This window comes from Ranitomeya imitator, chromosome 6, assembly GCF_032444005.1.
Source record: "Ranitomeya imitator isolate aRanImi1 chromosome 6, aRanImi1.pri, whole genome shotgun sequence".
Lineage (NCBI taxonomy): Eukaryota > Metazoa > Chordata > Amphibia > Anura > Dendrobatidae > Ranitomeya > Ranitomeya imitator.
The window spans coordinates 571,352,983-571,379,614 of record NC_091287.1 but is presented as its reverse complement, the minus strand read 5'-3'; the positions used below and the strand labels follow the sequence as shown (position 1 = coordinate 571,379,614).

Sequence of the window (26,632 nt, the reverse complement as noted above, 5' to 3'; positions counted from 1 at the left end):
GCTGATAGGCAATCCTCGCGCGTGTTGCGGCTGATAGGCAATCCTTGCGTGTGTTGCGGCTAATAGGCAATCCTCGCGCATGTTGCGGCTGATAGGCAATCCTCACATGTTTTGCGGCTGATGGGCAATCCTCGCATGTTTTGCGGCTGATGGGCAATCCTCGCATGTTTCGCGGCTGATAGGCAATCCTCACATGTTTTGCGGCTGATGGGCAATCCTCGCATGTTTCGCGGCTGATAGGCAATCCTCACATGTTTTGCGGCTGATGGGCAATCCTCACATGTTTTGCGGCTGATGGGCAATCCTCACATATTTTGCGGCTGATAGGCAATCCTCATGTGTTTTGCGGCTGATAGGCAATCCTTGCGTGTTGTGGCTGATAGGAAATCCTCACATGTTTTGCGGCTGATGGGCAATCCTCATGTGTTTTGCGGTTGATAGGCAATCCTCGCGTGTTTTGCGGTTGATAGGCAATCCTCACATGTTTTGTGGCTGATAGGCAATCCTCACATGTTTTGCGGCTGATGGGCAATCCCTGCTTGTTTTGCGGCTGATAGGCAATCCTCGCATGTTTTGTGGCTAATAGGCAATCCTCACATGTTTTGCGGCTGATGGGCAATCCTCGCGTGTGTTGTGGCTGATAGGCAATCCTCGCGTGTGTTGTGGCTGATAGGCAATCCTCGCGTGTGTTGTGGCTGATAGGCAATCCTCGCGTGTGTTGTGGCTGATAGGCAATCCTCGCATGTTTTGCGGCTGATAGGCAATCCTCGCATGTTTTGCGGCTGATAGGCAATCCTCGCGTGTGTTGCGGCTGATAGGCAATCCTCGCGTGTGTTGTGGCTGATAGGCAATCCTCGCGTGTGTTGCGGCTGATAGGCAATCCTCGCCGCGTGTGTTGCGGCTGATAGGCAATCCTCGCGTGTGTTGCGGCTGATAGGCAATCCTCGCGTGGGTTGTGGCTGATAGGCAATCCTCGCGTGTGTTGCGGCTGATAGGCAATCCTCGCCGCGTGTGTTGCGGCTGATAGGCAATCCTCGCGTGTGTTGCGGCTGATAGGCAATCCTCGCGTGGGTTGCGGCTGATAGGCAATCCTCGCGTGGGTTGCGGCTGATAGGCAATCCTCGCGTGTGTTGCGGCTGATAGGCAATCCTCGCCGCGTGTGTTGTGGCTGATAGGCAATCCTCGCGTGTGTTGCGGCTGATAGGCAATCCTCGCGTGTGTTGCGGCTGATAGGCAATCCTCGCGTGTGTTGCGGCTGATAGGCAATCCTCGCGTGTGTTGTGGCTGATAGGCAATCCTCACGTGGGTTGCGGCTGATAGGCAATCCTCGTGTGTTTTGTGGCTGATAGGTAGTCCTCGCGTGTGTTGCGGCTGATAGGCAATCCTCGTGTGTTTTGTGGCTGATAGGTAGTCCTCGCGTGTGTTGCGGCTAATAGGCAATCCTCGTGTGTTTTGTGGCTGATAGGTAGTCCTCGCGTGTGTTGTGGCTGATAGGCAATCCTCGCGTGTGTTGCGGCTGATAGGCAATCCTCGTGTGTTGCGGCTGATAGGCAATCCTCGTGTGTTTTGTGGCTGATAGGCAATCCTCGCGTGTTTTGCGGCTGATAGGCAATCCTCGCGTGTGTTGCGGCTGATAGGTAGTCCTCGCGTGTGTTGTGGCTGATAGGCAATCCTCGTGTGTTTTGTGGTTGTCTAAGAGACACGTTATCAGACCACGTTTGCTCATCACTGCCACAATCACTTTAGGTCTTTATCTATCCCTATCCTCTACGCTCTGAGCGCCTATCCCTTAACAGTACAGACATAACATGGCATTCCTTGGCTGGTTCCTACGTTTCATCATGCCTGTGATAGCCCCTTGATTGGCTGTGCTACTCCATGTGATTAAACTGCTGCAGGGCATTATGGGGAAGCTCGCACTGCCGTTCCATTGGCCCACTCAATGAGTGTGTGCGACATCTGTGAAATGGCGCTGGGCATTTTTTTCAGATCATTTGAATGGAACCTCTCTGATTGATTTGCTCATCTCTACTTACCAGGATTAGATTCTTTCCTTTGGAATGGAGACGTTAGCTGGACAGGAGATGTTCACTGGACTTTAAGACCTGACCATTTGTGAAGATCTGAGGTTGTGGGTTTATATAATCATCTAGGCAGGTTCACGATGCAGCTCGCTTTATTTCTTCTGTCCTCAGTTGTACAACAAATCCAGGAAGATGGTCAACAAGCAATGTCCTCAGCCCACAAGTTCCCAACCTGAGATCGGTTGTTCCACTGGCCCCGTACCAGGCGACACCCACTGTCTCTCAACCTTTGATTGTCCCACAGCGCCCATGTTCCTCCAGACGATGGATATCATGACCGTAGCTCATGGGTCGTAGGCCATCCACCCATGGCTCCAGGCCCTCAGCCTCCATCATCTCCCCTCAATGTCACTCTCCCCACTCCCTGACTAAACCTGGGGCTTCTTTTCCACCCTCCCCTTTAACATTTGCTCTTATCTCAAAGAATGAAGAATATTCCAGAAGTCCATCACCTGGGACAGCATGAGACCCCCTGTAGTGATGGCTCCATTGGGTCTGCAAGCCTCATCCACACAATTGGACTAGTGGCCGGGAGAACAATGGAATGATACAGTTCTTTGGTTTACATAAGATCCAGCCTGCAGTCTTCCTCTGCTTAAGGTACCGTTACACTAAAGGCCCCTTCACATTAAGCGACGCTGCAGCGATACCGACAACGATCCGGATCGCTGCAGCGTCGCTGTTTGGTCGCTGGAGAGCTGTCACACAGACCGCTCTCCAGCGACCAACGATGCCGGTAACCAGGGTAAACATCGGGTAACTAAGCGCAGGGCCGCACTTAGTAACCCGATGTTTACCCTGGTTACCATCCTAAAAGTAAAAAAACAAACACTACATACTTACCTACAGCCGTCTGTGCTCCAGCGCTGTGCTCTGCTCTCCTCCTGTACTGTCTGTGTGAGCACAGCGGCCGGAAAGCAGAGCGGTGACGTCACCGCTCTGCTTTCCGGCTCACAGACAGTGCAGGAGGAGTGCAGAGCGCAGTGCTGGAGGACAGACAGCGGTAGGTAAGTATGTAGTGTTTGTTTTTTTACTTTTACGATGGTAACCAGGGTAAACATCAGGTTACTGAGTGCGGCCCTGCGCTTAGTTACCCGATGTTTACCCTGGTTACCAGTGAAGACATCGCTGGATCGGTGTCACACACGCCGATCCAGCGATGTCAGCGGGAGTCCAGCGACGAAATAAAGTTCTGGACTTTGTTCAGCGACCAACGATCTCCCAGCAGGGGCCTGATCGTTGGTCGCTGTCACACATAACGATTTCCTTAACGATATCGTTGCTACGTCACAAAAAGCAACGATATCGTTAACGATATCGCTATGTGTGAAGGTACCTTAAACGACTTACCAACGATCACGACCAGTGATACGACCTGGCCGTGATTGTTGGTAAGTTGTTGTGTGGTCGCTGTCACACAGACAGACACCGGAATGTGAGTAGTGTTTTTTTTTTTTAACTTTTGCAATGGTAACCAGGGTAAATATCGGGTTACTAAGCGCGGCCCTGCGCTTAGTAACCCGATATTTACCCTGGTTACCCGGGGACTTCGGCGTCGTTGAAGACAGTTTCAACGATGCCGAAGTCGTTCCCCTGATCATTGGTCGCTGGAGAGAGCGGTCTGTGTGACCACACAACGACTTACCAACAATCACGGCCAGGTCGTATCGCTGCTCGTGATCGTTACCTTTAGAGACTACTTACACAGACTGACTGGTGGCACTATGTGACTGCCAATAGGTAAGATTTACTGGTCAAGGGTCATTTAAAAGCCTGTTTACACAGGCAGATGTGTATTAGATCACTCAGTGCACATAGGCTGCCATTGCAGGAAAGAAGGTTTAGCCATAATAACAGACGCGGGTTCTTTACTGTAAGAGCAGTGAGACTATGGAACTCTCTGCCGTATGATGTTGTAATGAGTGATTCATTACTCAAATTTAAAAGGGGACTGGATACCTTTCTGGAAAAGTATAATGTTACAGGGTATATACACTAGATTCCTTGATAGGGCGTTGATCCAGGGAACTAGTCTGATTGCCGTATGTGGAGTCGGGAAGGAATTTTTTTCCCCAAGGTGGAGCTTACTATTTGCCACATGGGGTTTTTTGCCTTCCTCTGGATCAACGTGTTTGGGCATGTTAGGTTAGGCTGTGGGGTGAACTAGATGGACTCATAGTCTTCCTTCAACCTTAATAGCTATAGCCATAATTGTTCCCGGCAGTGTGAGTCCTGATTACACAGGCAGATCTGTAATATATCACATAGACTGTTAGGGTTCTCGGCAGTGTGAGTCCTGATTACACAGGCAGATCTGTAATATATTGCTCAGTGCACATAGGATGCCATGATTCCTGGCAGTGTGAGTCCTGATTACACAGGCAGACCTGTAGTATATTGCTCAGTGCACATAGGATGCCATGATTCCTGGCAGTGTGAGTCCTGATTACACAGGCAGATCTGTAATATATTGCTCAGTGCACATAGACTGTTAGGGTTCTCGGCAGTGTGAGTCCTGATTACACAGGCAGATCTGTAATATATTGCTCAGTGCACATAGGATGCCATGATTCCTGGCAGTGTGAGTCCTGATTACACAGGCAGATCTGTAGTATATTGCTCAGTGCACATAGGATGCCATGATTCCTGGCAGTGTGAGTCCTGATTACACAGGCAGATCTATAGTATATTGCTCAGTGCACATAGGATGCCATGATTCCTGGCAGTGTGAGTCCTGATTACACAGGCAGATCTGGAATATATTGCTCAGTGCACATAGGATGCCATGATTCCTGGCAGTGTGAGTCCTGATTACACAGGCAGATCTGTAGTATATTGCTCAGTGCACATAGGATGCTATGATTCCTGGCAGTGTGGGTCCTGATTACACAGGCAGATCTGCAATATATTGCTCAGTGCACATAGGATGCCATGATTCCTGGCAGTGTGAGTCCTGATTACACAGGCAGATCTGTAATATATTGCTCAGTGCACATAGGATGCCATGATTCCCGGCAGTGTGAGTCCTGATTACACAGGCAGATCTGCAATATATTGCTCAGTGCACATAGGATGCCATGATTCCTGGCAGTGTGAGTCCTGATTACACAGGCAGATCTGTAATATATTGCTCAGTGCACATAGGATGCCATGATTCCTGGCAGTGTGAGTCCTGATTACACAGGCAGATCTGTAATATATTGCTCAGTGCACATAGGATGCCATGATTCCCGGCAGTGTGAGTCCTGATTACACAGGCAGATCTGTAATATATTGCTCAGTGCACATAGGCTGTTAGGGTTCTCGGCAGTGCGAGTCCTGATTACACAGGCAGATCTGTAATATATTGCTCAGTGCACATAGGATGCCATGATTCCTGGCAGTATGAGTCCTGATTACACAGGCAGATCTGTAATATATTGCTCAGTGCACATAGGATGCCATGATTCCTGGCAGTGTGAGTCCTGATTACACAGGCAGATCTGTAATATATTGCTCAGTGCACATAGGATGCCATGATTCCCGGCAGTGCGAGTCCTGATTACACAGGCAGATCTGTAGTATATTGCTCAGTGCACATAGGATGCCATGATTCCCGGCAGTGTGAGTCCTGATTACACAGGCAGATCTGTAATATATTGCTCAGTGCACATAGGATGCCATGATTCCCGGCAGTGCGAGTCCTGATTACACAGGCAGATCTGTACTATATTGCTCAGTGCACATAGGATGCCATGATTCCTGGCAGTGTGAGTCCTGATTACACAGGCAGATCTGTAATATATTGCTCAGTCCACATAGGCTGTTTGGGTTCTCGGCAGTGTGAGTCCTGATTACACAGGCAGATCTGGAATATATTGCTCAGTCCACATAGGCTGTTTGGGTTCTCAGCAGTGCGAGTCCTGATTACACAGGCAGATCTGTAATATATTGCTCAGTGCACATAGGATGCCATGATTCCTGGCAATGTGAGTCCTGATTACACAGGCAGATCTGTAATATATTGCTCAGTGCACATAGGCTGTTAGGGTTCTCGGCAGTGTGAGTCCTGATTACACAGGCAGATCTATAGTATATTGCTCAGTGCACATAGGATGCCATGATTCCTGGCAGTGTGAGTCCTGATTACACAGGCAGATCTGTAGTATATTGCTCAGTGCACATAGGATGCCATGATTCCTGGCAGTGTGAGTCCTGATTACACAGGCAGATCTGTAATATATTGCTCAGTGCACATAGGCTGTTAGGGTTCTCGGCAGTGTGAGTCCTGATTACACAGGCAGATCTATAGTATATTGCTCAGTGCACATAGGATGCCATGATTCCTGGCAGTGTGAGTCCTGATTACACAGGCAGATCTGTAGTATATTGCTCAGTGCACATAGGATGCTATGATTCCTGGCAGTGTGGGTCCTGATTACACAGGCAGATCTGCAATATATTGCTCAGTGCACATAGGATGCCATGATTCCTGGCAGTGTGAGTCCTGATTACACAGGCAGATCTGTAATATATTGCTCAGTGCACATAGGATGCCATGATTCCCGGCAGTGTGAGTCCTGATTACACAGGCAGATCTGTAATATATTGCTCAGTGCACATAGGCTGTTAGGGTTCTCGGCAGTGCGAGTCCTGATTACACAGGCAGATCTGTAATATATTGCTCAGTGCACATAGGATGCCATGATTCCTGGCAGTATGAGTCCTGATTACACAGGCAGATCTGTAATATATTGCTCAGTGCACATAGGATGCCATGATTCCTGGCAGTGTGAGTCCTGATTACACAGGCAGATCTGTAATATATTGCTCAGTGCACATAGGATGCCATGATTCCCGGCAGTGCGAGTCCTGATTACACAGGCAGATCTGTAGTATATTGCTCAGTGCACATAGGATGCCATGATTCCCGGCAGTGTGAGTCCTGATTACACAGGCAGATCTGTAATATATTGCTCAGTGCACATAGGATGCCATGATTCCCGGCAGTGCGAGTCCTGATTACACAGGCAGATCTGTACTATATTGCTCAGTGCACATAGGATGCCATGATTCCTGGCAGTGTGAGTCCTGATTACACAGGCAGATCTGAAATATATTGCTCAGTCCACATAGGCTGTTTGGGTTCTCGGCAGTGTGAGTCCTGATTACACAGGCAGATCTGGAATATATTGCTCAGTCCACATAGGCTGTTTGGGTTCTCAGCAGTGCGAGTCCTGATTACACAGGCAGATCTGTAATATATTGCTCAGTGCACATAGGATGCCATGATTCCTGGCAGTGTGAGTCCTGATTACACAGGCAGATCTGTAATATATTGCTCAGTGCACATAGGCTGTTAGGGTTCTCGGCAGTGTGAGTCCTGATTACACAGGCAGATCTGTAATATATTGCTCAGTGCACATAGGATGCCATGATTCCTGGCAGTGTGAGTCCTGATTACACAGGCAGATCTGTAGTATATTGCTCAGTGCACATAGGATGCCATGATTCCTGGCAGTGTGAGTCCTGATTACACAGGCAGATCTGTAATATATTGCTCAGTGCACATAGGCTGTTAGGGTTCTCGGCAGTGTGAGTCCTGATTACACAGGCAGATCTATAGTATATTGCTCAGTGCACATAGGATGCCATGATTCCTGGCAGTGTGAGTCCTGATTACACAGGCAGATCTGTAGTATATTGCTCAGTGCACATAGGATGCTATGATTCCTGGCAGTGTGGGTCCTGATTACACAGGCAGATCTGCAATATATTGCTCAGTGCACATAGGATGCCATGATTCCTGGCAGTGTGAGTCCTGATTACACAGGCAGATCTGTAATATATTGCTCAGTGCACATAGGATGCCATGATTCCTGGCAGTGTGAGTCCTGATTACACAGGCAGATCTGTAATATATTGCTCAGTGCACATAGGCTGTTAGGGTTCTCGGCAGTGCGAGTCCTGATTACACAGGCAGATCTGTAATATATTGCTCAGTTCACATAGGATGCCATGATTCCTGGCAGTGTGAGTCCTGATTACACAGGCAGATCTGTAATATATTGCTCAGTGCACATAGGATGCCATGATTCCTGGCAGTGTGAGTCCTGATTACACAGGCAGATCTGTAATATATTGCTCAGTGCACATAGGCTGTTAGGGTTCTCGGCAGTGTGAGTCCTGATTACACAGGCAGATCTGTAGTATATTGCTCAGTGCACATAGGATGCCATGATTCCTGGCAGTGTGAGTCCTGATTACACAGGCAGATCTGTAATATATTGCTCAGTGCACATAGGCTGTTAGGGTTCTCGGCAGTGTGAGTCCTGATTACACAGGCAGATCTATAGTATATTGCTCAGTGCACATAGGATGCTATGATTCCTGGCAGTGTGAGTCCTGATTACACAGGCAGATCTGTAGTATATTGCTCAGTGCACATAGGATGCCATGATTCCCGGCAGTGTGAGTCCTGATTACACAGGCAGATCTGTAATATATTGCTCAGTGCACATAGGCTGTTAGGGTTCTCGGCAGTGTGAGTCCTGATTACACAGGCAGATCTATAGTATATTGCTCAGTGCACATAGGATGCTATGATTCCTGGCAGTGTGAGTCCTGATTACACAGGCAGATCTGTAGTATATTGCTCAGTGCACATAGGATGCTATGATTCCTGGCAGTGTGGGTCCTGATTACACAGGCAGATCTGCAATATATTGCTCAGTGCACATAGGATGCCATGATTCCTGGCAGTGTGAGTCCTGATTACACAGGCAGATCTGTAATATATTGCTCAGTGCACATAGGATGCCATGATTCCCGGCAGTGTGAGTCCTGATTACACAGGCAGATCTGTAATATATTGCTCAGTGCACATAGGCTGTTAGGGTTCTCGGCAGTGCGAGTCCTGATTACACAGGCAGATCTGTAATATATTGCTCAGTGCACATAGGATGCCATGATTCCTGGCAGTATGAGTCCTGATTACACAGGCAGATCTGTAATATATTGCTCAGTGCACATAGGATGCCATGATTCCTGGCAGTGTGAGTCCTGATTACACAGGCAGATCTGTAATATATTGCTCAGTGCACATAGGATGCCATGATTCCCGGCAGTGCGAGTCCTGATTACACAGGCAGATCTGTAGTATATTGCTCAGTGCACATAGGATGCCATGATTCCCGGCAGTGTGAGTCCTGATTACACAGGCAGATCTGTAATATATTGCTCAGTGCACATAGGATGCCATGATTCCCGGCAGTGCGAGTCCTGATTACACAGGCAGATCTGTACTATATTGCTCAGTGCACATAGGATGCCATGATTCCTGGCAGTGTGAGTCCTGATTACACAGGCAGATCTGTAATATATTGCTCAGTCCACATAGGCTGTTTGGGTTCTCGGCAGTGTGAGTCCTGATTACACAGGCAGATCTGGAATATATTGCTCAGTCCACATAGGCTGTTTGGGTTCTCAGCAGTGCGAGTCCTGATTACACAGGCAGATCTGTAATATATTGCTCAGTGCACATAGGATGCCATGATTCCTGGCAGTGTGAGTCCTGATTACACAGGCAGATCTGTAATATATTGCTCAGTGCACATAGGCTGTTAGGGTTCTCGGCAGTGTGAGTCCTGATTACACAGGCAGATCTGTAATATATTGCTCAGTGCACATAGGATGCCATGATTCCTGGCAGTGTGAGTCCTGATTACACAGGCAGATCTGTAGTATATTGCTCAGTGCACATAGGATGCCATGATTCCTGGCAGTGTGAGTCCTGATTACACAGGCAGATCTGTAATATATTGCTCAGTGCACATAGGCTGTTAGGGTTCTCGGCAGTGTGAGTCCTGATTACACAGGCAGATCTATAGTATATTGCTCAGTGCACATAGGATGCCATGATTCCTGGCAGTGTGAGTCCTGATTACACAGGCAGATCTGTAGTATATTGCTCAGTGCACATAGGATGCTATGATTCCTGGCAGTGTGGGTCCTGATTACACAGGCAGATCTGCAATATATTGCTCAGTGCACATAGGATGCCATGATTCCTGGCAGTGTGAGTCCTGATTACACAGGCAGATCTGTAATATATTGCTCAGTGCACATAGGATGCCATGATTCCCGGCAGTGTGAGTCCTGATTACACAGGCAGATCTGTAATATATTGCTCAGTGCACATAGGCTGTTAGGGTTCTCGGCAGTGCGAGTCCTGATTACACAGGCAGATCTGTAATATATTGCTCAGTGCACATAGGATGCCATGATTCCTGGCAGTATGAGTCCTGATTACACAGGCAGATCTGTAATATATTGCTCAGTGCACATAGGATGCCATGATTCCTGGCAGTGTGAGTCCTGATTACACAGGCAGATCTGTAATATATTGCTCAGTGCACATAGGATGCCATGATTCCCGGCAGTGCGAGTCCTGATTACACAGGCAGATCTGTAGTATATTGCTCAGTGCACATAGGATGCCATGATTCCCGGCAGTGTGAGTCCTGATTACACAGGCAGATCTGTAATATATTGCTCAGTGCACATAGGATGCCATGATTCCCGGCAGTGCGAGTCCTGATTACACAGGCAGATCTGTACTATATTGCTCAGTGCACATAGGATGCCATGATTCCTGGCAGTGTGAGTCCTGATTACACAGGCAGATCTGTAATATATTGCTCAGTCCACATAGGCTGTTTGGGTTCTCGGCAGTGTGAGTCCTGATTACACAGGCAGATCTGGAATATATTGCTCAGTCCACATAGGATGCCATGATTCCTGGCAGTGTGAGTCCTGATTACACAGGCAGATCTGTAATATATTGCTCAGTGCACATAGGCTGTTTGGGTTCTCAGCAGTGCGAGTCCTGATTACACAGGCAGATCTGTAATATATTGCTCAGTGCACATAGGATGCCATGATTCCTGGCAGTGTGAGTCCTGATTACACAGGCAGATCTGTAATATATTGCTCAGTGCACATAGGCTGTTAGGGTTCTCGGCAGTGTGAGTCCTGATTACACAGGCAGATCTGTAATATATTGCTCAGTGCACATAGGATGCCATGATTCCTGGCAGTGTGAGTCCTGATTACACAGGCAGATCTGTAGTATATTGCTCAGTGCACATAGGATGCCATGATTCCTGGCAGTGTGAGTCCTGATTACACAGGCAGATCTGTAATATATTGCTCAGTGCACATAGGCTGTTAGGGTTCTCGGCAGTGTGAGTCCTGATTACACAGGCAGATCTATAGTATATTGCTCAGTGCACATAGGATGCCATGATTCCTGGCAGTGTGAGTCCTGATTACACAGGCAGATCTATAGTATATTGCTCAGTGCACATAGGCTGTTAGGTTTCTCGGCAGTGTGAGTCCTGATTACACAGGCAGATCTGTAATATATTGCTCAGTGCACATAGGATGCTATGATTCCTGGCAGTGTGGGTCCTGATTACACAGGCAGATCTGCAATATATTGCTCAGTGCACATAGGATGCCATGATTCCTGGCAGTGTGAGTCCTGATTACACAGGCAGATCTGTAATATATTGCTCAGTGCACATAGGATGCCATGATTCCTGGCAGTGTGAGTCCTGATTACACAGGCAGATCTGTAATATATTGCTCAGTGCACATAGGCTGTTAGGGTTCTCGGCAGTGCGAGTCCTGATTACACAGGCAGATCTGTAATATATTGCTCAGTGCACATAGGATGCCATGATTCCTGGCAGTATGAGTCCTGATTACACAGGCAGATCTGTAATATATTGCTCAGTGCACATAGGATGCCATGATTCCTGGCAGTGTGAGTCCTGATTACACAGGCAGATCTGTAATATATTGCTCAGTGCACATAGGCTGTTAGGGTTCTCGGCAGTGTGAGTCCTGATTACACAGGCAGATCTGTAGTATATTGCTCAGTGCACATAGGATGCCATGATTCCTGGCAGTGTGAGTCCTGATTACACAGGCAGATCTGTAATATATTGCTCAGTGCACATAGGCTGTTAGGGTTCTCGGCAGTGTGAGTCCTGATTACACAGGCAGATCTATAGTATATTGCTCAGTGCACATAGGATGCCATGATTCCTGGCAGTGTGAGTCCTGATTACACAGGCAGATCTGTAGTATATTGCTCAGTGCACATAGGATGCTATGATTCCTGGCAGTGTGGGTCCTGATTACACAGGCAGATCTGCAATATATTGCTCAGTGCACATAGGATGCCATGATTCCTGGCAGTGTGAGTCCTGATTACACAGGCAGATCTGTAATATATTGCTCAGTGCACATAGGATGCCATGATTCCCGGCAGTGTGAGTCCTGATTACACAGGCAGATCTGTAATATATTGCTCAGTGCACATAGGCTGTTAGGGTTCTCGGCAGTGCGAGTCCTGATTACACAGGCAGATCTGTAATATATTGCTCAGTGCACATAGGATGCCATGATTCCTGGCAGTATGAGTCCTGATTACACAGGCAGATCTGTAATATATTGCTCAGTGCACATAGGATGCCATGATTCCTGGCAGTGTGAGTCCTGATTACACAGGCAGATCTGTAATATATTGCTCAGTGCACATAGGATGCCATGATTCCCGGCAGTGCGAGTCCTGATTACACAGGCAGATCTGTAGTATATTGCTCAGTGCACATAGGATGCCATGATTCCCGGCAGTGTGAGTCCTGATTACACAGGCAGATCTGTAATATATTGCTCAGTGCACATAGGATGCCATGATTCCCGGCAGTGCGAGTCCTGATTACACAGGCAGATCTGTACTATATTGCTCAGTGCACATAGGATGCCATGATTCCTGGCAGTGTGAGTCCTGATTACACAGGCAGATCTGTAATATATTGCTCAGTCCACATAGGCTGTTTGGGTTCTCGGCAGTGTGAGTCCTGATTACACAGGCAGATCTGGAATATATTGCTCAGTCCACATAGGCTGTTTGGGTTCTCAGCAGTGCGAGTCCTGATTACACAGGCAGATCTGTAATATATTGCTCAGTGCACATAGGATGCCATGATTCCTGGCAGTGTGAGTCCTGATTACACAGGCAGATCTGTAATATATTGCTCAGTGCACATAGGCTGTTAGGGTTCTCGGCAGTGTGAGTCCTGATTACACAGGCAGATCTGTAATATATTGCTCAGTGCACATAGGATGCCATGATTCCTGGCAGTGTGAGTCCTGATTACACAGGCAGATCTGTAGTATATTGCTCAGTGCACATAGGATGCCATGATTCCTGGCAGTGTGAGTCCTGATTACACAGGCAGATCTGTAATATATTGCTCAGTGCACATAGGCTGTTAGGGTTCTCGGCAGTGTGAGTCCTGATTACACAGGCAGATCTATAGTATATTGCTCAGTGCACATAGGATGCCATGATTCCTGGCAGTGTGAGTCCTGATTACACAGGCAGATCTGTAGTATATTGCTCAGTGCACATAGGATGCTATGATTCCTGGCAGTGTGGGTCCTGATTACACAGGCAGATCTGCAATATATTGCTCAGTGCACATAGGATGCCATGATTCCTGGCAGTGTGAGTCCTGATTACACAGGCAGATCTGTAATATATTGCTCAGTGCACATAGGATGCCATGATTCCTGGCAGTGTGAGTCCTGATTACACAGGCAGATCTGTAATATATTGCTCAGTGCACATAGGCTGTTAGGGTTCTCGGCAGTGCGAGTCCTGATTACACAGGCAGATCTGTAATATATTGCTCAGTGCACATAGGATGCCATGATTCCTGGCAGTATGAGTCCTGATTACACAGGCAGATCTGTAATATATTGCTCAGTGCACATAGGATGCCATGATTCCTGGCAGTGTGAGTCCTGATTACACAGGCAGATCTGTAATATATTGCTCAGTGCACATAGGATGCCATGATTCCCGGCAGTGCGAGTCCTGATTACACAGGCAGATCTGTAGTATATTGCTCAGTGCACATAGGATGCCATGATTCCCGGCAGTGTGAGTCCTGATTACACAGGCAGATCTGTAATATATTGCTCAGTGCACATAGGATGCCATGATTCCCGGCAGTGCGAGTCCTGATTACACAGGCAGATCTGTACTATATTGCTCAGTGCACATAGGATGCCATGATTCCTGGCAGTGTGAGTCCTGATTACACAGGCAGATCTGTAATATATTGCTCAGTCCACATAGGCTGTTTGGGTTCTCGGCAGTGTGAGTCCTGATTACACAGGCAGATCTGGAATATATTGCTCAGTCCACATAGGCTGTTTGGGTTCTCAGCAGTGCGAGTCCTGATTACACAGGCAGATCTGTAATATATTGCTCAGTGCACATAGGATGCCATGATTCCTGGCAGTGTGAGTCCTGATTACACAGGCAGATCTGTAATATATTGCTCAGTGCACATAGGATGCCATGATTCCTGGCAGTGTGAGTCCTGATTACACAGGCAGATCTGTAGTATATTGCTCAGTGCACATAGGATGCCATGATTCCTGGCAGTGTGAGTCCTGATTACACAGGCAGATCTGCAATATATTGCTCAGTGCACATAGGATGCCATGATTCCTGGCAGTGTGAGTCCTGATTACACAGGCAGATCTGTAATATATTGCTCAGTGCACATAGGATGCCATGATTCCCGTCAGTGTGAGTCCTGATTACACAGGCAGATCTGTAATATATTGCTCAGTGCACATAGGATGCCATGATTCCCGGCAGTGCGAGTCCTGATTACACAGGCAGATCTGTACTATATTGCTCAGTGCACATAGGATGCCATGATTCCTGGCAGTGTGAGTCCTGATTACACAGGCAGATCTGTAATATATTGCTCAGTGCACATAGGATGCCATGATTCCCGGCAGTGCGAGTCCTGATTACACAGGCAGATCTGTAATATATTGCTCAGTGCACATAGGATGCCATGATTCCCGTCAGTGTGAGTCCTGATTACACAGGCAGATCTGTAATATATTGCTCAGTGCACATAGGATGCCATGATTCCCGGCAGTGCGAGTCCTGATTACACAGGCAGATCTGTACTATATTGCTCAGTGCACATAGGATGCCATGATTCCTGGCAGTGTGAGTCCTGATTACACAGGCAGATCTGTAATATATTGCTCAGTCCACATAGGCTGTTTGGGTTCTCGGCAGTGTAAGTCCTGATTACACAGGCAGATCTGGAATATATTGCTCAGTCCACATAGGCTGTTTGGGTTCTCAGCAGTGCGAGTCCTGATTACACAGGCAGATCTGTAATATATTGCTCAGTGCACATAGGATGCCATGATTCCTGGCAGTGTGAGTCCTGATTACACAGGCAGATCTGTAATATATTGCTCAGTGCACATAGGCTGTTAGGGTTCTCGGCAGTGTGAGTCCTGATTACACAGGCAGATCTGTAGTATATTGCTCAGTGCACATAGGATGCCATGATTCCTGGCAGTGTGAGTCCTGATTACACAGGCAGATCTGCAATATATTGCTCAGTGCACATAGGATGCCATGATTCCTGGCAGTGTGAGTCCTGATTACACAGGCAGATCTGTAATATATTGCTCAGTGCACATAGGATGCCATGATTCCCGTCAGTGTGAGTCCTGATTACACAGGCAGATCTGTAATATATTGCTCAGTGCACCTAGGCTGTTAGGGTTCTCGGCAGTGCGAGTCCTGATTACACAGGCAGATCTGTACTATATTGCTCAGTGCACATAGGATGCCATGATTCCCGGCAGTGTGAGTCCTGATTACACAGGCAGATCTGTAATATATTGCTCAGTGCACATAGGATGCCATGATTCCCGGCAGTGCGAGTCCTGATTACACAGGCAGATCTGTACTATATTGCTCAGTGCACATAGGATGCCATGATTCCTGGCAGTGTGAGTCCTGATTACACAGGCAGATCTGTAATATATTGCTCAGTGCACATAGGATGCCATGATTCCCGGCAGTGCGAGTCCTGATTACACAGGCAGATCTGTAGTATATTGCTCAGTGCACATAGGATGCCATGATTCCCGGCAGTGTGAGTCCTGATTACACAGGCAGATCTGTAATGTATTGCTCAGTGCACATAGGATGCCATGATTCCCGGCAGTGCGAGTCCTGATTACACAGGCAGATCTGTAGTATATTGCTCAGTGCACATAGGATGCCATGATTCCCGGCAGTGTGAGTCCTGATTACACAGGCAGATCTGTAGTATATTGCTCAGTGCACATATGCTGTTGGGGTTCTCGGCAGTGTGAGTCCTGATTACACAGGCAGATCTGTAATATATTGCTCAGTGCACATAGGATGCCATGATTCCCGGCAGTGCGAGTCCTGATTACATAGGCAGATCTGTAATATATTGCTCAGTCCACATAGGATGCCATGATTCCTGGCAGTGTGAGTCCTGATTACACAGGCAGATCTGTAATATATTGCTCAGTGCACACAGGCTGTTGGGGTTCTCGGCAGTGCGAGTCCTGATTACACAGGCAGATCTGTAATATATTGCTCAGTGCACATAGGATGCCATGATTCCTGGCAGTATGAGTCCTGATTACACAGGCAGATCTGTAGTATATTGCTCAGTCCACATAGGATGCCATGATTCCCGGCAGTGTGAGTCCTGATTACATAGGCAGATCTGTAATATATTGCTCAGTGCACATAGGCTGTTAGGTTTCTCGGCAGTGTGAGTCCTGATTACACAGGCACATCTGTAATATATTGCTCAGTGCACATAGGATGCCATGATTCCCGGCAGTGTGAGTCCTGATTACACAGGCAGATCTGTAATATATTGCTCAGTGCACATAGGATGCCATGATTCCCGGCAGTGTGAGTCCTGATTACACAGGCAGCTCTGTAGTATATTGCTCAGTGCACATAGGATGCCATGATTCCCGGCAGTGTGAGTCCTGATTACACAGGCAGATCTGTAGTATATTGCTCAGTGCACATATGCTGTTGGGGTTCTCGGCAGTGTGAGTCCTGATTACACAGGCAGATCTGTAATATATTGCTCAGTGCACATAGGATGCCATGATTCCCGGCAGTGCGAGTCCTGATTACATAGGCAGATCTGTAGTATATTGCTCAGTGCACATAGGATGCCATGATTCCTGGCAGTGTGAGTCCTGATTACACAGGCAGCTCTGTAATATATTGCTCAGTGCACATAGGATGCCATGATTCCTGGCAGTGTGAGTCCTGATTACACAGGCAGATCTGTAATATATTGCTCAGTGCACACATGCTGTTGGGGTTCTCGGCAGTGCGAGTCCTGATTACACAGGCAGATCTGTAATATATTGCTCAGTGCACATAGGATGCCATGATTCCTGGCAGTATGAGTCCTGATTACACAGGCAGATCTGTAGTATATTGCTCAGTCCACATAGGATGCCATGATTCCCGGCAGTGTGAGTCCTGATTACATAGGCAGATCTGTAATATATTGCTCAGTGCACATAGGCTGTTAGGTTTCTCGGCAGTGTGAGTCCTGATTACACAGGCAGATCTGTAGTATATTGCTCAGTGCACATAGGATGCTATGATTCCTGGCAGTGTGAGTCCTGATTACACAGGCAGATCTGTAATATATTGCTCAGTGCACATAGGATGCTATGATTCCTGGCAGTGTGAGTCCTGATTACACAGGCAGATCTGTAGTATATTGCTCAGTGCACATAGGATGCTATGATTCCTGGCAGTGTGAGTCCTGATTACACAGGCAGATCTGTAGTATATTGCTCAGTCCACATAGGATGCCATGATTCCCGGCAGTGTGAGTCCTGATTACACAGGCAGCTCTGTAATATATTGCTCAGTGCACATTGGATGCCATGATTCCTGGCAGTGTGAGTCCTGATTACACAGGCAGATCTGTAATATATTGCTCAGTGCACACATGCTGTTGGGGTTCTCGGCAGTGCGAGTCCTGATTACACAGGCAGATCTGTAATATATTGCTCAGTGCACATCGGATGCCATGATTCCTGGCAGTATGAGTCCTGATTACACAGGCAGATCTGTAGTATATTGCTCAGTCCACATAGGATGCCATGATTCCCGGCAGTGTGAGTCCTGATTACATAGGCAGATCTGTAATATATTGCTCAGTGCACATAGGCTGTTAGGTTTCTCGGCAGTGTGAGTCCTGATTACACAGGCAGATCTGTAGTATATTGCTCAGTGCACATAGGATGCTATGATTCCTGGCAGTGTGAGTCCTGATTACACAGGCAGATCTGTAATATATTGCTCAGTGCACATAGGATGCCATGATTCCTGGCAGTGTGAGTCCTAATTACACAGGCAGATCTGTAATATATTGCTCAGTGCGCATAGGCTGTTAGGGTTCTCGGCAGTGTGAGTCCTGATTACACAGGCAGATCTGTAATATATTGCTCAGTCCACATAGGATGCCATGATTCCCGGCAGTGTGAGTCCTGATTACATAGGCAGATCTGTAATATATTGCTCAGTGCACACAGGCTGTTAGGGTTCTCGGCAGTGCGAGTCCTGATTACACAGGCAGATCTGTAGTATATTGCTCAGTGCACATAGGATGCCATGATTCCCGGCAGTGTGAGTCCTGATTACACAGGCAGATCTGTAATATATTGCTCAGTGCGCACAGGCTGTTAGGGTTCTCGGCAGTGTGAGTCCTGATTACACAGGCAGATCTGTAATATATTGCTCAGTGCACACAGGCTGTTAGGGTTCTCGGCAGTGCGAGTCCTGATTACACAGGCAGATCTGTAGTATATTGCTCAGTGCACATAGGATGCCATGATTCCTGGCAGTGTGAGTCCTGATTACACAGGCAGATCTGTAATATATTGCTCAGTGCACACAGGCTGTTAGGGTTGTCGGCAGTGTGAGTCCTGATTACACAGGCAGATCTGTAATATATTGCTCAGTGCACACAGACTGTTAGGGTTCTCGGCAGTGTGAGTCCTGATTACACAGGCAGATCTGTAATATATTGCTCAGTGCACATAGGATGCCATGATTCCCGGCAGTGCGAGTCCTGATTACACAGGCAGATCTGTAGTATATTGCTCAGTGCACATAGGATGCCATGATTCCCGGCAGTGTGAGTCCTGATTACACAGGCAGATCTGTAATATATTGCTCAGTGCACATAGGATGCCATGATTCCCGGCAGTGCGAGTCCTGATTACACAGGCAGATCTGTACTATATTGCTCAGTGCACATAGGATGCCATGATTCCTGGCAGTGTGAGTCCTGATTACACAGGCAGATCTGTAATATATTGCTCAGTGCACATAGGATGCCATGATTCCCGGCAGTGCGAGTCCTGATTACACAGGCAGATCTGTAGTATATTGCTCAGTGCACATAGGATGCCATGATTCCCGGCAGTGTGAGTCCTGATTACACAGGCAGATCTGTAATATATTGCTCAGTGCACATAGGATGCCATGATTCCCGGCAGTGCGAGTCCTGATTACACAGGCAGATCTGTAGTATATTGCTCAGTGCACATAGGATGCCATGATTCCCGGCAGTGTGAGTCCTGATTACACAGGCAGATCTGTAGTATATTGCTCAGTGCACATATGCTGTTGGGGTTCTCGGCAGTGTGAGTCCTGATTACACAGGCAGATCTGTAATATATTGCTCAGTGCACATAGGATGCCATGATTCCCGGCAGTGCGAATCCTGATTACATAGGCAGATCTGTAATATATTGCTCAGTGCACATAGGATGCCATGATTCCTGGCAGTGTGAGTCCTGATTACACAGGCAGATCTGTAATATATTGCTCAGTCCACATAGGATGCCATGATTCCTGGCAGTGTGAGTCCTGATTACACAGGCAGATCTGTAATATATTGCTCAGTGCACACAGGCTGTTGGGGTTCTCGGCAGTGCGAGTCCTGATTACACAGGCAGATCTGTAATATATTGCTCAGTGCACATAGGATGCCATGATTCCTGGCAGTATGAGTCCTGATTACACAGGCAGATCTGTAGTATATTGCTCAGTCCACATAGGATGCCATGATTCCCGGCAGTGTGAGTCCTGATTACATAGGCAGATCTGTAATATATTGCTCAGTGCACATAGGCTGTTAGGTTTCTCGGCAGTGTGAGTCCTGATTACACAGGCACATCTGTAGTATATTGCTCAGTGCACATAGGATGCCATGATTCCCGGCAGTGTGAGTCCTGATTACACAGGCAGATCTGTAATATATTGCTCAGTGCACATAGGATGCCATGATTCCCGGCAGTGTGAGTCCTGATTACACAGGCAGCTCTGTAGTATATTGCTCAGTGCACATAGGATGCCATGATTCCCGGCAGTGTGAGTCCTGATTACACAGGCAGATCTGTAGTATATTGCTCAGTGCACATATGCTGTTGGGGTTCTCGGCAGTGTGAGTCCTGATTACACAGGCAGATCTGTAATATATTGCTCAGTGCACATAGGATGCCATGATTCCCGGCAGTGCGAGTCCTGATTACATAGGCAGATCTGTAGTATATTGCTCAGTGCACATAGGCTGTTAGGTTTCTCGGCAGTGTGAGTCCTGATTACACAGGCACATCTGTAGTATATTGCTCAGTGCACATAGGATGCCATGATTCCCGGCAGTGTGAGTCCTGATTACACAGGCAGATCTGTAATATATTGCTCAGTGCACATAGGATGCCATGATTCCCGGCAGTGTGAGTCCTGATTACATAGGCAGATCTGTAATATATTGCTCAGTGCACATAGGATGCCATGATTCCCGGCAGTGTGAGTCCTGATTACACAGGCAGCTCTGTAGTATATTGCTCAGTGCACATAGGATGCCATGATTCCCGGCAGTGTGAGTCCTGATTACACAGGCAGATCTGTAGTATATTGCTCAGTGCACATATGCTGTTGGGGTTCTCGGCAGTGTGAGTCCTGATTACACAGGCAGATCTGTAATATATTGCTCAGTGCACATAGGATGCCATGATTCCCGGCAGTGCGAGTCCTGATTACACAGGCAGATCTGTAATATATTGCTCAGTGCACATAGGATGCCATGATTCCTGGCAGTGTGAGTCCTGATTACACAGGCAGATCTGTAGTATATTGCTCAGTGCACATAGGATGCCATGATTCCTGGCAGTGTGAGTCCTGATTACACAGGCAGATCTGTAATATATTGCTCAGTGCACACATGCTGTTGGGGTTCTCGGCAGTGCGAGTCCTGATTACACAGGCAGATCTGTAATATATTGCTCAGTGCACATAGGATGCCATGATTCCTGGCAGTATGAGTCCTGATTACACAGGCAGATCTGTAGTATATTGCTCAGTCCACATAGGATGCCATGATTCCCGGCAGTGTGAGTCCTGATTACATAGGCAGATCTGTAATATATTGCTCAGTGCACATAGGCTGTTAGGTTTCTCGGCAGTGTGAGTCCTGATTACACAGGCAGATCTGTAGTATATTGCTCAGTGCACATAGGATGCTATGATTCCTGGCAGTGTGAGTCCTGATTACACAGGCAGATCTGTAATATATTGCTCAGTGCACATAGGATGCCATGATTCCTGGCAGTGTGAGTCCTAATTACACAGGCAGATCTGTAATATATTGCTCAGTCCACATAGGATGCCATGATTCCCGGCAGTGTGAGTCCTGATTACACAGGCAGATCTGTAATATATTGCTCAGTCCACATAGGATGCCATGATTCCCGGCAGTGTGAGTCCTGATTACATAGGCAGATCTGTAATATATTGCTCAGTGCACACAGGCTGTTAGGGTTCTCGGCAGTGTGAGTCCTGATTACACAGGCAGATCTGTAATATATTGCTCAGTCCACATAGGATGCCATGATTCCCGGCAGTGTGAGTCCTGATTACATAGGCAGATCTGTAATATATTGCTCAGTGCACACAGGCTGTTAGGTTTCTCGGCAGTGTGAGTCCTGATTACACAGGCAGATCTGTAGTATATTGCTCAGTGCACATAGGATGCTATGATTCCTGGCAGTGTGAGTCCTGATTACACAGGCAGATCTGTAATATATTGCTCAGTGCACATAGGATGCCATGATTCCTGGCAGTGTGAGTCCTAATTACACAGGCAGATCTGTAATATATTGCTCAGTCCACATAGGATGCCATGATTCCCGGCAGTGTGAGTCCTGATTACACAGGCAGATCTGTAATATATTGCTCAGTCCACATAGGATGCCATGATTCCCGGCAGTGTGAGTCCTGATTACATAGGCAGATCTGTAATATATTGCTCAGTGCACACAGGCTGTTAGGGTTCTCGGCAGTGTGAGTCCTGATTACACAGGCAGATCTGTAATATATTGCTCAGTCCACATAGGATGCCATGATTCCCGGCAGTGTGAGTCCTGATTACATAGGCAGATCTGTAATATATTGCTCAGTGCACACAGGCTGTTAGGGTTCTCGGCAGTGCGAGTCCTGATTACACAGGCAGATCTGTAGTATATTGCTCAGTGCACATAGGATGCCATGATTCCCGGCAGTGTGAGTCCTGATTACACAGGCAGATCTGTAATATATTGCTCAGTGCGCACAGGCTGTTAGGGTTCTCGGCAGTGTGAGTCCTGATTACACAGGCAGATCTGTAATATATTGCTCAGTGCACACAGGCTGTTAGGGTTCTCGGCAGTGCGAGTCCTGATTACACAGGCAGATCTGTAGTATATTGCTCAGTGCACATAGGATGCCATGATTCCTGGCAGTGTGAGTCCTGATTACACAGGCAGATCTGTAATATATTGCTCAGTGCACACAGGCTGTTAGGGTTCTCGGCAGTGTGAGTCCTGATTACACAGGCAGATCTGTAATATATTGCTCAGTGCGCACAGGCTGTTAGGGTTCTCGGCAGTGTGAGTCCTGATTACACAGGCAGATCTGTAATATATTGCTCAGTGCGCACAGGCTGTTAGGGTTCTCGGCAGTGTGAGTCCTGATTACACAGGCAGATCTGTAATATATTGCTCAGTGCACACAGACTGTTAGGGTTCTCGGCAGTGTGAGTCCTGATTACACAGGCAGATCTGTAATATATTGCTCAGTGCACATAGGCTGTTAGGGTTCTCGGCAGTGTGAGTCCTGATTACACAGGCAGATCTGTAATATATTGCTCAGTGCACACAGACTGTTAGGGTTCTCGGCAGTGTGAGTCCTGATTACACAGGCAGATCTGTAATATATTGCTCAGTGCACATAGGCTGTTAGGGTTCTCGGCAGTGTGAGTCCTGATTACACAGGCAGATCTGTAATATATTGCTCAGTGCGCACAGGCTGTTAGGGTTCTCCGCAGTGTGAGTCCTGATTACACAGGCAGATCTGTAATATATTGCTCAGTGCGCACAGGCTGTTAGGGTTCTCGGCAGTGTGAGTCCTGATTACACAGGCAGATCTGTAATATATTGCTCAGTGCACATAGGCTGTTAGGGTTCTCGGCAGTGTGAGTCCTGATTACACAGGCAGATCTGTAATATATTGCTCAGTGCACACAGACTGTTAGGGTTCTCGGCAGTATGAGTCCTGATTACACAGGCAGATCTGTAATATATTGCTCAGTGCACATAGGCTGTTAGGGTTCTCGGCAGTGTGAGTCCTGATTACACAGGCAGATCTGTAATATATTGCTCAGTGCGCACAGGCTGTTAGGGTTCTCGGCAGTGTGAGTCCTGATTACACAGGCAGATCTGTAATATATTGCTCAGTGCACATAGGCTGTTAGGGTTCTCGGCAGTGTGAGTCCTGATTACACAGGCAGATATGTAATATATTGCTCAGTGCACATAGGCTGTTAGGGTTCTCGGCAGTGTGAGTCCTGATTACACAGGCAGATCTGTAATATATTGCTCAGTGCACATAGGCTGTTAGGGTTCTCGGCAGTGTGAGTCCTGATTACACAGGCAGATCTGTAATATATTGCTCAGTGCACACAGACTGTTAGGGTTCTCGGCAGTGTGAGTCCTGATTACACAGGCAGATCTGTAATATATTGCTCAGTGCGCACAGGCTGTTAGGGTTCTCGGCAGTGTGAGTCCTGATTACACAGGCAGATCTGTAATATATTGCTCAGTGCACATAGGCTGTTAGGGTTCTCGGCAGTGTGAGTCCTGATTACACAGGCAGATCTGTAATATATTGCTCAGTGCACATAGGCTGTTAGGGTTCTCGGCAGTGCGAGTCCTGATTACACAGGCAGATCTGTAATATATTGCTCAGTGCACATAGGCTGTTAGGGTTCTCGGCAGTGTGAGTCCTGATTACACAGGCAGATCTGTAATATATTGCTCAGTGCACATAGGCTGTTAGGGTTCTCGGCAGTGCGAGTCCTGATTACACAGGCAGATCTGTAATATATTGCTCAGTGCGCACAGGCTGTTAGGGTTCTCGGCAGTGTGAGTCCTGATTACACAGGCAGATCTGTAATATATTGCTCAGTGCACATAGGCTGTTAGGGTTCTCGGCAGTGTGAGTCCTGATTACACAGGCAGATCTGTAATATATTGCTCAGTGCACATAGGCTGTTAGGGTTCTCGGCAGTGCGAGTCCTGATTACACAGGCAGATCTGTAATATATTGCTCAGTGCACATAGGCTGTTAGGGTTCTCGGCAGTGTGAGTCCTGATTACACAGGCAGATCTGTAATATATTGCTCAGTGCACATAGGCTGTTAGGGTTCTCGGCAGTGTGAGTCCTGATTACACAGGCAGATCTGTAATATATTGCTCAGTGCACATAGGCTGTTAGGGTTCTCGGCAGTGCGAGTCCTGATTACACAGGCAGATCTGTAATATATTGCTCAGTGCACATAGGCTGTTAGGGTTCTCGGCAGTGCGAGTCCTGATTACACAGGCAGATCTGTAATATATTGCTCAGTGCGCACAGGCTGTTAGGGTTCTCGGCAGTGTGAGTCCTGATTACACAGGCAGATCTGTAATATATTGCTCAGTGCACATAGGCTGTTAGGGTTCTCGGCAGTGTGAGTCCTGATTACACAGGCAGATCTGTAATATATTGCTCAGTGCACATAGGCTGTTAGGGTTCTCGGCAGTGTGAGTCCTGATTACACAGGCAGATCTGTAATATATTGCTCAGTGCGCACAGGCTGTTAGGGTTCTCGGCAGTGTGAGTCCTGATTACACAGGCAGATCTGTAATATATTGCTCAGTGCGCACAGGCTGTTAGGGTTCTCGGCAGTGCGAGTCCTGATTACACAGGCAGATCTGTAATATATTGCTCAGTGCGCACAGGCTGTTAGGGTTCTCGGCAGTGTGAGTCCTGATTACACAGGCAGATCTGTAATATATTGCTCAGTGCACATAGGCTGTTAGGGTTCTCGGCAGTGTGAGTCCTGATTACACAGGCAGATCTGTAATATATTGCTCAGTGCACATAGGCTGTTAGGGTTCTCGGCAGTGTGAGTCCTGATTACACAGGCAGATCTGTAATATATTGCTCAGTGCGCACAGGCTGTTAGGGTTCTCGGCAGTGTGAGTCCTGATTACACAGGCAGATCTGTAATATATTGCTCAGTGCGCACAGGCTGTTAGGGTTCTCGGCAGTGCGAGTCCTGATTACACAGGCAGATCTGTAATATATTGCTCAGTGCGCACAGGCTGTTAGGGTTCTCGGCAGTGTGAGTCCTGATTACACAGGCAGATCTGTAATATATTGCTCAGTGCACATAGGCTGTTAGGGTTCTCGGCAGTGTGAGTCCTGATTACACAGGCAGATCTGTAATATATTGCTCAGTGCACACAGGCTGTTAGGGTTCCCGGCCCTTTTTAAAGAAAATGAATGAGTTTACTCAGGATCATGGTTACATTGAATGAGTATGTTCTTAAGAATCCTGACACTAATCCGTCTGTGTCCATAGACAACGCAAAGAGTAAAGAGCCAGTTCCTGACTAGTTGTATTGTTTTTCATTGTCAGGATGATGATGATAATGACGGTCATGGACATGACCACGGGGTCTCCCTGCAAAACTTCCATGAGGAGCAGAAGAAAAAGAAACAGCAAGCGCAGTCCTTGTCCCAGACAGACCTGGTATGTAACTAAGATCTTCCACTATGAAACTCTTGGGGCAGCTGTTTACCTCCTGTGAGTGGTGTCCTCGGAGAGCTGGCACAGAAATGAAGAATGGGATTTGTTTTTTCTCAATGAATCACGATAGTGTCACCTTCAGTGGTGGACAAGCTTAGTGGCATCTGTCATACAGAAAAATGAAAATCCATGTAGCCATCTCCAGAAAAGGGACATATCCCTCACATTGAAAATATGGGAAAGTGAGAAACACTAGTTATAACAACGGGGGAAGAGGGAAACGGAGCTCACACCTGCATTCCATTGAAGTAGTAGCCTCCTGCAGTGACCAGGTAAGGTTAGTTTACACAGAGGCGTAAGCTTCCTATGATCAAAGTGACCGGGCAAATAAAACAGGAAGATCTGCTCCGGGAACCAGACATCAAAATGGGGATTTGTTTACACAGAGGCGTAAGCTTCCTC

The 26,632-nt window shown here is 47.3% G+C and overlaps 1 protein-coding gene across 2 annotated transcripts in view; it reads left to right on the top strand.

Annotated features, from left to right (window-relative positions):
• SLC39A4 (solute carrier family 39 member 4) overlaps positions 1-26,632 on the top strand; it is a 132,744-nt gene that overhangs the window by 86,971 nt on the left and 19,141 nt on the right. For both annotated transcript variants that reach the window (XM_069732110.1, XM_069732109.1), the window contains one exon: positions 26,060-26,173. In XM_069732110.1, coding sequence (XP_069588211.1) covers positions 26,060-26,173 — 114 coding nt within the window. The remainder of the gene's footprint in view (positions 1-26,059; positions 26,174-26,632) is intronic.